Genomic DNA, 11090 nt, shown 5'->3' on the forward strand with positions numbered 1-11090 from the left:
GGGCAGGGGGCTGCCCCATGGGATCAGGGGAGCAGGCAGAGTTTGTGCCGATGAGCAGGGGCGGGTGGGAGAGAAGGAGGGGCGGGGGCTATCCAGGTGCACCAGAGCAGGCAGAGTTCCCCCAGGTGAGCAGGGGCGTGTGGGAGAGCATAAGGGTAGTGGGCTATCAGGGGTGCAGGGGAGCAGGAAGATCTAGTGGGGGTGGGCAGGGGCGGGTGCGAGAGCAGGAAAGGCAGTGTGCTGCCCCAGGGCCTCAGGGGAGCAGGCAGAGCTTGTGCAGTGACCAGGGAGCTGGGAGGGCAGGGGTGACAGAGCTGCCCCGGGCTCTGGGGATGAAGGCAGAAGGACTGAGCTTGCAGGAGCTCCGGACCTGCTGTGAGCTGAGCAGGTGCAGGGGACAGAGACAGCTGAGGGCTCGGGCCCAGGTGAGCGTCCCTGCACATGGGGGACAGGGTGAGCTGGCCGGGCCAGGTGGACACGTTAGGGTGGAGACTAGAGCCTGGGTGGGAAGGTCTCTGGGGCAGAAGGGGCAGGAGTGGCCACCTTTGAGGGGCCGAGGGTGACCACAGGTCTTTGTCCCAGGGGCGTGAGTCCTGTGTCTGATGCTCTCGGGCCGAGGAGCAGAGGGTCGACACGCTCAAGCCAGCGGGGAAGCACGGGGCAGTGGGCCCAGTGGAGGAGAGAACCAGGAGCAAGAGGCAGGGCTGCAAGCCTGGGGTGTGGGTGGGAGGGGACATCAGGCAGGACCCTCGGCCTCAGCAGAGGGGATCTGGGTCAGAGGGCATAGGCCTGGCTGGGGTTGGGGGTCTGAGGTGCCCCGGGGTGCTGGCACCACACAGGGGAGGACAGCCAGGGCACGGCAAGGCTCCCCTCCACCACGCTGAAGGTCAGACAGGCTCAGGGAAGACATCGGCTGAAGGAGGACTCTGGGGACCTCAAGGGGCTGGACAGGCCCCAGAGCAGGGATGGCCAAGGCCGGGGGCACTGATGGGAGGGGCCCTCAGTGAGCTCAGGAGGCCATGCCAGGAAGGCCTGAGGAGGGACCAGCGGGTTCGGGGCAGGGACAGGGGCCTGGCTGCTTTGGCTGCACATCCGACCCAGAAGATTGGGGTCTGCAGGCCAGTCGGCAGGCCTTGACGAGGGCTCCAAGCTGAGGGTCACGGAGAGTGGGTGGACGCACGTTCCCCCTGGTCCTAGGCANACAGCCAGCAGAGCTTATGCAGGTGAGCAGGGTAGGTGGGAGAGCAGGAGGGGCAGGGGGCTGCCCCAGGGGCTCAGGGGAGCAGGCAGAGCTTGTGCAGGTGAGCAGGGGCGGGTGGGAGAGCAGGAGGGGCAGGGGGCTGCCCCATGGGATCAGGGGAGCAGGCAGAGCTTGTTCAGATGAGCAGGGGCGGGTGGGAGAGCAGGAGGGGCAGGGAGCTGCCCCAGGGGCTCAGTGGAGCAGGCAGAGCTTGTGCAGTGACCAGGGAGCTGGGAGGGCAGGGGTGACAGAGCTGCCCCCGGGCTCTGGGGATAAAGGCAGAAGGACTGAGCTTGCAGGAGCTCGGGACCTGCTGTGAGCTGAGCAGGTGCAGGGGACAGAGACAGCTGAGGGCTCGGGCCCAGGTGAGCGTCCCTGCACATGGGGGACAGGGTGAGCTGGCCGGGCCAGGTGGACACGTTAGGGTGGACACTAGAGCCTGGGTGGGAAGGTCTCTGGGGCAGAAGGGGCAGGAGTGGCCACCTTTGAGGGGCCGAGGGTGACCACAGGTCTTTGTCCCAGGGGCGTGAGTCCTGTGTCTGATGCTCTCGGGCCGAGGAGCAGAGGGTCGACACGCCCAAGCCAGCGGGGAAGCACGGGGCAGTGGGCCCAGTGGAGGAGAGAACCAGGGGCCCGATCGGAGCTAGAGGCAGGGCTGCAAGCCTGGGGTGTGGGTGGGAGGGGACATCAGGCAGGACCCTCGGCCTCAGCAGAGGGGATCTGGGTCAGAGGGCATAGGCCTGGCTGGGGTTGGGGGTCTGAGGTGCCCCGGGGTGCTGGCACCACACAGGGGAGGACAGCCAGGGCACGGCAAGGCTCCCCTCCACCACGCTGAAGGTCAGACAGGCTCAGGGAAGACATCGGCTGAAGGAGGACTCTGGGGACCTCAAGGGGCTGGACAGGCCCCAGAGCAGGGATGGCCAAGGCCGGGGGCACTGATGGGAGGGGCCCTCAGTGAGCTCAAGAAGCCATGCCAGGAAGGCCTGAGGAGGGACCAGCGGGTTCGGGGCAGGGACAGGGTCCGGGGCCTGGCTGCTTTGGCTGCACATCCGACCCAGAAGATTGGGGTCTGCAGGCCAGTCGGCAGGCCTTGACGAGGGCTCCAGGCTGAGGGTCACGGAGAGTGGGTGGACGCACGTTCCCCCTGGTCCTAGGCAGAATCAGGAGGGGACAGCAGGGAAGTGTGCTCAGGGGACCAGCAGGAGCTGGCTGTGAGCAGGGGCCACAGGTCAGGGCTCAGACAGAGGGCTTGGTCAGGCTGGACACCCAGGTGAAGCCTGAGTGGCGACCCAAAGCCTGAGGCCCACAGCACTCTGACCCAGGTGGTCACCCAGCGCTGACCGGGCTGATGAGTCCGGCACCTGAGGCCCCAGAGAGCTAAGCCAGGCAGCTGGCCTGCAGACGTCCAGGAAGCACATGGGCACTGGGCCCAGGGTCACCCCAGGCCTGGGCAGCTGCTGTCCTGCCCTGACCCTGGCAGGGGTGAGACCCTGGTGCTCACACAGCCTCCTCTCTTGCAGCCTCCACCACGGCCCCATCGGTTTTCCCACTGGCCCCCAGCTGCGGGGTCACGTCCGGCTCCACAGTGGCCCTGTCCTGCCTGGTGTCCGGCTACTTCCCCGAGCCAGTGACCGTGTCCTGGAACTCCGGCTCCGTGACCACCTTCCCGTCCGTCCTGCAGTCCTCAGGGCTCTATTCTCTCAGCAGCATGGTAACAGTGCCTTCCAGCCGGTGGCCCAGTGACACCTTCACCTGCACCGTGGCCCATCCGGCCAGTAACACCAAGGTGGAAAAGACAGGTGAGAGGATGGGCTTCAGGGAGGGTGTCCACTGGGAGACAGGCCAGGTCAGCTGGCCCGCTGCACCCCAGGGCACAGGGGAGGCACCGCTGTCTCCCCCACCTGAAGGCCTCCCAATTCGGGGAGGAGGTCCTCTGGGTGTTGCTGCCTGGCCCACTGGGAGCACACGCGGCTTACCCCCACTGGAGTCCCTGGTCTGGGAACCCCCCAAGACCTGGTCGTCACCTACACCCACCCCAACCTGTGCCCACACCAGGCCCCCAGTAACCCCCAGTCTGCTCTCTCCACAGTGCCCAAAAAAGGTCCCTGCAAGGAATGTCCCAAATGTCCAGGTGAGTCAGCAGGGCCTCGCTGTCCACCCCAAGCAGGTGGCCCACACACACCACAGCCTGGTGGGGGGAACGGATGTTCAAGAGGAAGCCCACCCACACGCTGACCCCTGCACTCTCTCTTCCTTACCAGCCCCTGAAATGCTGGGAGGGCCTTCGGTCTTCATCTTCCCCCCGAAAGCCAAGGACATCCTCAAGATTGCCCGAACCCCTGAGGTCACATGTGTGGTGGTGGACCTAGAAGACCCTGAGGTCCAGATCAGCTGGTTCGTGGATGACCAGGAGGTGCGCACGGCCAAGACGAATCCACGTGAGGAGCAGTTCAACAGCACCTACCGTGTGGTCAGTGTCCTTCCCATCCAGCACCAGGACTGGCTTGCAGGGAAGGAGTTCAAGTGCAAGGTCAACAACAAAGCCCTCCCATCCCCCATCGTGAGGACCATCTCCAAGGCCAGAGGTGTGCAGCAGGGTGGGGGTGCAGGGAGGGTCCGGGGGGGGCCTTGCAGACCAAGACCAGCCCTTCACCCTCGGAGTGACCATGTGTGCTGACCTCTGACCCCACAGGGCAGGCCCAACAGCCCAATGTGTACGTCCTGCCCCCACCCCGGGATGAGATGAACAAGAACACAGTCAGCGTGACCTGCCTGGTCAAAGACTTCTACCCACCTGACGTTGATGTCGAGTGGCAGAGCAATGGACAGCAGGTGCCAGAGACCAATATCCGAACAACCCCACCCCAGCTGGACGCGGATGGGACCTACTTCCTCTACAGCAAGCTCTCGGTGGACAAGAACCGCTGGCACCGCGGAGAGGTCTTCACGTGTGCGGTCATGCATGAAGCCCTACACAACCACCACACACAGAAATCCATCTCCCAGTCTCCGGGTAAATGAGCAACACGCTCGGCACCCCTGCAAGCCCCCTGCCCACGGGCTCTCAGGGTCCCACGAGGACACCGCAGCCCCCACCCCTGTGTACATACCTCCCGGGCAGGCACCCCTGCATGAAATAAAGCACCCAGCACTGCCCTGGGACCCTGCGACGCTGTCATGGTTCTTTCCGAGGCAGGGCTCAGGACACCCGGGCCTCTGGGCGGCACAGACAGGCCGGCTCCCAGGCTGAAGGGTCACCACTGGTGGCAGAGAACGGGACTCATGGGGGCCTGGACCCCGAGTGGGCAGGTCTGCACAGGCTGCCACAGCATGTGGCCAGGATTGCCTGAGGCAGGAGAGGGGACTTTCTCAGAGGTGGCAGGCACTCCGGGCCGTCCCTCAGGCCAGGGGCTACCCAGGGCTGGAGGGTGTGGACAGGGATTGCAGAAGCCCCTCCAGAGCCCCCAGGGAAATGAGCGCACGCTCTTGCCCACCTCTGTACCAGCCCAAGCTGTGGGATGCTGGCCTGTCCTCCTGCCTTGTCCCCTGGGCCTCCTGAGACATTGTGTGGCCGCTCTGTGCCAATGCAGTAGCCGTGCCTGACCCGTGTGTGGGGACAGGCCCTCCTTTGCCCTCAGCACTCCACGAACAGGTCCCCGCCCTCCCTCACGTGCGGGGGTCCTGCCTGGCTTCATCCTGCCTCGGGCCAGGCCTGTCCACTCGTGGGGACACTCCTCCTCGAACCCCAGGGGTGCAGGGGCAGGGGGCCCTGCATGCCCAGAGGAGGGACCACCCCAGATGCCCACTTGGACGCTGAGTCCACACCCACTGAAAACAAGCCTGTCCCACTGAGCAGCGCCACCTCCATGCACACAAACACTCACACGTGTGCACGTGCAGGTCCACATACACACATGGGTGCACACTCACACACATTTCACACATGCATGCCCATGCACACATGCGTGTACACACTCACACGCGCATGTACACGCACATGGTGCACACCGTGACGTGCACAGTCACATGTGGTTGTACATGCACACACATGGGTGCACACTCACACACATTCACACACCATGTCCATGCATACAGGCCTTACACACTGGGCCTCACACGGGACAACCGGCATGGGCCCAGACCTGAGCCAGTCTCAGGAACCCTCACCATGGACACCAGCCTGCTCCCTACCCCCTCCAACACCCATCAGCTGCTCAGCAGCTCATCCGTACCCTGACCACACTGACCAGCCCTCCTCTACCCCAGGGCACCTGCACCCCTCCCAACACCCACAAAACCCCCACACCCAGCTTGTCCTGACACTCCCACCTACTCATTCTCAAGGACACTCCCCGACACTGACCAGCCCTTCCCTGGACTCTGCTGACCCTCCCACCCTCTGGACCTGGCCCCCAGGGGAAGAGGCCACGAGGCCGTCAGGGCACCTTCCCCCAGGGGTCCCCAGCACAGGGCAGAGCAGAGAGGGAGGGGGTCCCCCACTGGCCAGTCCCAAGCTGGAGAGCTGGGGTGCTGAGGCTGGAGCCTGAGGTTGCAGAGGGCTCTGACTGTCCCCCAGGGAATCACCCCCACGGGCAGGCACGGCACTGACCACCCCCTTCCTGTCCAGAGCTGCTCCTGGACGACAGCTGTGCCGAGGACCAGGACGGGGAGCTGGACGGGCTGTGGACCACCATCTCAATCTTCATCACCCTCTTCCTGCTCAGCGTGTGCTACAGTGCCACTGTGACCCTCTTCAAGGTGGGCGTCCCCACACGTCCCCTCACTGCAGCCTGCTGTCCCCATGCTGTCTTCATGCTGTCCCCACGCTGTCCCCACATGTCCCCATGCTGTCCCCACGCTGTCTACACACTGTCCCCATGCTGTCCCCATGCTGTCCACATGCTGTCCTCGTGCTGTCCTCACGCTGTCCCAACATATCCCCATGCTGTCCACACGCTGTCCACACACTGTCCACACGCTGTCCCAACATGTCCCCACGCTGTCCCCACATGTCCCCATGCTGTCCCCACGCTGTCTACACACTGTCCCCATGCTGTCCCCATGCTGTCCACATGCTGTCCTCGTGCTGTCCTCACGCTGTCCCAACATATCCCCATGCTGTCCACACGCTGTCCACACACTGTCCACACGCTGTCCCAACATGTCCCCACACTGTCCCAACATGTCCCCATGCTGTCCCCACACTGTCCCCATGCTGTCCTCATGTTGTCCCCATGCTGTCCCCATGCTATCCCAACATGTTCTCATGCTGTCCCCACGCTGTCCCCATGCTGTCCACATGCTGTCCATACATTGTCCACACACTGTCCCAACATGTCCCCANATGCTGTCCCCACGCTGTCTTTGTGCTGTCCCCACGCTGTCCCAACATGTCCCCATGCTGTCCACACGCTGTCCACACGCTGTCCCCATGCTGTCCCCACACTATCCCAACGTGTCCCCATGCTGTCCACACGCTGTCCCCACGCTGTCCCAACATGTCCCCATGCTGTCCTCATGCTGTCCACGTGCTGTCCCCATGCTGTCCCCGTGCTATCCCAACATGTTCACATGCTGTCCCCATGCTGTCCTTGTGCTGTCCCCACGCTGTCCCAACATATCCACATGCTGTCCCCATGCTGTCCACACGCTGTCCCCATGCTGTCCCCACACTATCCCAACATGTCCCCATGCTGTCCCCATGCTGTCCTTGTGCTGTCCCCACGCTGTCCCAACATATCCACATGCTGTCCCCATGCTGTCCACACGCTGTCCCCATGCTGTCCCCACACTATCCCAACATGTCCCCATGCTGTCCCCATGCTGTCCACAGGCTGTCCCCACGCCTTCCTTGTGCTGTCCCCACACTGTCCACATGCTGTCCCCACACTGTCCACACACTGTCCACATGCTGTCCCCACGCTGTCCCAACATGTCCCCATGCTGTCCTCATGCTGTCCCCATGCTATCCCAACATGTCCCCATACTGTCCCCACGCTGTCCCCATGCTGTCCACGTTGTGCACACATTGTCCACACACTATCCCAACATGTCCCCATGCTGTCCACACGCTGTCCCCACACCTTCCTCATGCTGTCCCCATACAGTCCACATGCTGTCCCCACGCTGTCCACACGGTGTCCCCATGCTGTCCCTACACTGTCCCCATGCTGTCCCCACACTGTCCCCACACTGTCCACACGCTGTGCTCACAAGGTCCCCATGCTGTCCCCACGCTATCCCAACATGTCCCCATGCTGTCCCCACGCTGTTCACACACTGTCCCCACGCCTTCCTCGTGCTGTTCCCACACTGTCCACATGCTGTCCCAACATGTCCCCATGCTGTCCCAACATGCCCCCCACTGTTCTCAAACTGTCCACATGCTGTCCCCACACTGTCCCCACGCTGTCCCCATGTTGTCTCCATGCTGTCCTCACGCTGTCCTCGTACTGTCCCCCCACTGTCCCCACACTGTCCCAACATGTCCCACACTGTCCTCAAACTGTCTACACGCTATCTCCACCCTATCCCCATGCTGTCCCCACACTGTCCCAGCATGTCCCCCGCTGTTCTCAAACTGTCCACACACTGTCCCACACTCTCCCCATGCTGTCCCCACACTTCCCATGCTGTCCCAATATGTCCCCACGCTGTCCACATGCTGTCCCACACTGTCCCCACATGTCCACAGACTCTTCCTACGATATCCCCCATGCTATCCCCACGCTGTCCCCACACTGACCGCATGCTGACCCCACTGACCCAAAATTGTTCTCACGCTGACCCCACACTATCCTCATGCTATCCCTACACTGTCCCCACGCTGACCCACACTATCCCCACATTTTCCCTACAGTATCCCCTCACTGACCCAAAACTGTCCACTCTCTGTCCCCACATGGACCCTTCACTGTCTACTCACTGCCCCCTCACTGTCCCCACACTGTCCCATTGCAGTCCTAGACTGTCCCCACACTGTACCCTCACTATCCCCTCACTGCCCCTTTACTGTCCCCTTGCTATCTCCACACTGTCCTCTCACTGCCCCCTCACTGCCCCTCACTACACCCTCGATGTCCCCTCTCTGTCCCCTCACTGACCCCTTGCTGGCCCTCCCTGTCCCCTAGCTGCCCCCACATTTCCCCCATCCCCTTGCTGTCCCTTCACTGCCCCCTCACTGTCCTGACATCGACCACTGTCCCCTCAGTGTCCCCTCACTCTCCCCACACTGTCTCCTCACTGAATTCTCATGGCCCCCTCGCTGCCCCCTCGCTGTCCCTTCACTGACCCAAAAATGTCCCCTTGCTGTCCCCTCACTGACCAAAACCTGTCTCCTCTCTGTCTCCTCTCTGTCCCCTCCCTGACTACTCACTGTCCCCTCGCTGCCCCCTCACTGTCCCCTCACTTACTACTCACTGACCCCTTGCTGTCCCCAAACTGTCCCCCCGCTGCCCCCTCGCTGTCCCCTCACTCTCACCACACTGACATGTTGCTGTCCCCCCGCTGTCCCCTCACTGTTCCCTCACTGTCCCCCCACTGACTACTCACTAACCCCTCACTGTCCACTGACCTCCCAGTGTCCCCTCGCTGCCCCCTCACTGTCCCCTCACTGAACCTTCAATGACCCAAAAATGCCCCTCACTGTCCCTTCACTGTCCCCCCGCTGTTCCTCTCGCTACCCCCTCACTGCCCCCTCATTGCCCCCGCTGTCCCCCCACTACCCCATCGCTATCCCCTCACTGTATTCCCACTGCCCCTTTGCTGTCCCCCTCACTGTCGTCTCACTGCCCCCTGCTGTCCCCTTGCTGTCCCCCGCTGTCCCCCACTGTCCCCCAGCTGTCCCTCCGCTGCCCCCTCGCTGTCCACCTTACTGCCCCCTCACTGTCCCACTGCTGTCCCCCCACTGTACCCTCACTGTCCCCTCGATGCACCCTCGCTGTCCCCGGGCCGTCCCCTCATTGCCCCCTCACTCTCCCCACACTGCCCCCTTGCTGTCCCCCCACAGTCCCCCGCTGTCCCACCGTGGCACCCCGCCCCATGGCTGCCCTTTGCAGCCNTGTGGTCCCATTATCAACCCGTGGTCCCCCTGCTGGCCCCTTGCTACCCCCTTGCTGTGCCCTCAGTGCCCCATCATGTAGCCCCGTTGTCCCCTCACTGTCCCCTATTGTCCCACCGCTACGCCCACTGTCCCCCCGCTACCTGTTGTCCCCACGCTGCCCCTCGCTGTCCACCTCACTATCCCCCCGTTGTCCCGCCACTGTCCCCTCACTGTCCCCCCGTTGTCCCCCAGCTACCCCCAGGCTGTCCCCCCGCTGCCCACCACTGCCCCCCCGCCAGGGCCCCCGCGCACTCTCACCGTCCCAGGTGCGGGCGGCAGGCTCTGGCGGGGGGCAGTCCCTGGGGGTCCAGGCCTCGCTCACCCCTGGCCCGCCTGCTGCAGGTGAAGTGGATCTTCTCCTCGGTGGTGGAGCTGAAACGCACCATCGTCCCCGACTACAGGAACATGATCGGGCAGGGGGCCTAGGGCCGGCCCTCTTGGGTGGGCATCCAGGGCTGCCCTCGACCCCACACAGGAACCGGCTGCACCCGTTCATGCCGCTCGGCCTGCTGCCAGGCCTGCTCCTCTGCCCTCCCACCTCGCCGCCCTCTGACCTCACCGCCACCCTAGGCCTGCCCCTCCACCCTCCGGGCTCGTCGACACCGTGGGCAGCACCCTGCCCCCGACCCCCCGTTTGGAGGATCGACGCGACGGCAGGCTGTGCCCCCAACCTGGGCTGACGGACACCAGCCGACCCCTCCCCAGCAGCCACGGAGATACGGCTGGGACCACACCGAGCCATCGGGGCAGGATGGCCCTCACCAGGACGGCCCCGGGCTCGGCGTCCGCGGTCATCCTGGAGGAGGTGGACGGCTGGCGATCCCAAGGTCTGGCTGGCTGGGACCGGCCTCATGCAGCCCCGTCCCGGCCAGGCTCCAGAGGGCAGGACACCCCCAGAGCAGGCACGTGGTCTCAGATCTTGAGGAAGCCACGGGCCACCATCACCCCACAGAGAAGCTTCCGACGTGCCACGAATGGTCAGTCAGAACTTCTCCACCAGAGGAGAAAACGCAGAGAAGGGCCCGGGCCTGCGGCCAATGCAGGAGCCCCGGGGACAGGGCGGCACCATCCGGGGAAGGAGTGACGGCAGCCAGACGGGCCTCCTGCAGAGGGACCTGCTGACCTGGCCCCCAGGCAGGCGGGTCACAGCCTCAGTGCACAGAGGTAGACGTGTGCTGGGAGGCCAGGACAGCGGGCCCAGCCCACACCGTCCTGTGGCCCGGCCCCGAGGCACACTGGGCAGGAACGCCTGCTTGCTCCGGGGAGCTGGGGGCAGAGATAAGATGACAAGAGAGTGCCCATGGCCTTGGGGCCCGAGCCAGGCAGACCCCCAGGACGCTATCCGCCCGGGCGTGGAGCGAGTGCCAGGTCGGAGCCCCTGCATGGGAGAGACGGCCATGAGGGGCAGGAGANGTGCAGGGCAGGAGAAGCGGAGCCCCCATGCCCCCTGGGAGAGAATACACACCCACCACTCAAAGGAAACCCACTGCTGTAGCTTGGGTAGTTGTTTTCTTCTTGTGAAATTTCTGGAGCGCGATAATGTCCTTTACTGTTGCTTCTCCCTTTCTTTAATGACAATAAAACATCCTGAAAAATTCCAGCACTCGCTGGGGAAAGCCTTCCTCTGTCAATGCGTCTGGTGGGATCCCCGGCCTGGCCGCACCGTGCATTGGCTCCTTCCTGCCGTGAGGGGCCAGCACCCCACAGCTCTGGGCTCCCAGTGAGGAAGGCAGCCAGGAACAGTGCAGG

At 63.9% G+C, this 11090-nt stretch overlaps 1 gene segment (V, D, J or C); it reads left to right on the forward strand.

Annotated features, from left to right (window-relative positions):
- LOC105235149 overlaps positions 1-9833 on the forward strand; it is a 12387-nt gene extending 2554 nt beyond the window's left edge. The window contains 6 exon segments of the C gene segment in view: positions 2761-3039; positions 3330-3371; positions 3502-3825; positions 3933-4253; positions 5868-5998; positions 9684-9833. Of these exon segments, the coding sequence occupies positions 2761-3039; positions 3330-3371; positions 3502-3825; positions 3933-4253; positions 5868-5998; positions 9684-9767 (1181 nt within the window).
- Positions 9834-11090: the final 1257 nt, after the last annotated feature.

The sequence above is a fragment of the Ailuropoda melanoleuca genome, chromosome 14 (genome assembly GCF_002007445.2).
Source record: "Ailuropoda melanoleuca isolate Jingjing chromosome 14, ASM200744v2, whole genome shotgun sequence".
Taxonomy (NCBI): domain Eukaryota; kingdom Metazoa; phylum Chordata; class Mammalia; order Carnivora; family Ursidae; genus Ailuropoda; species Ailuropoda melanoleuca.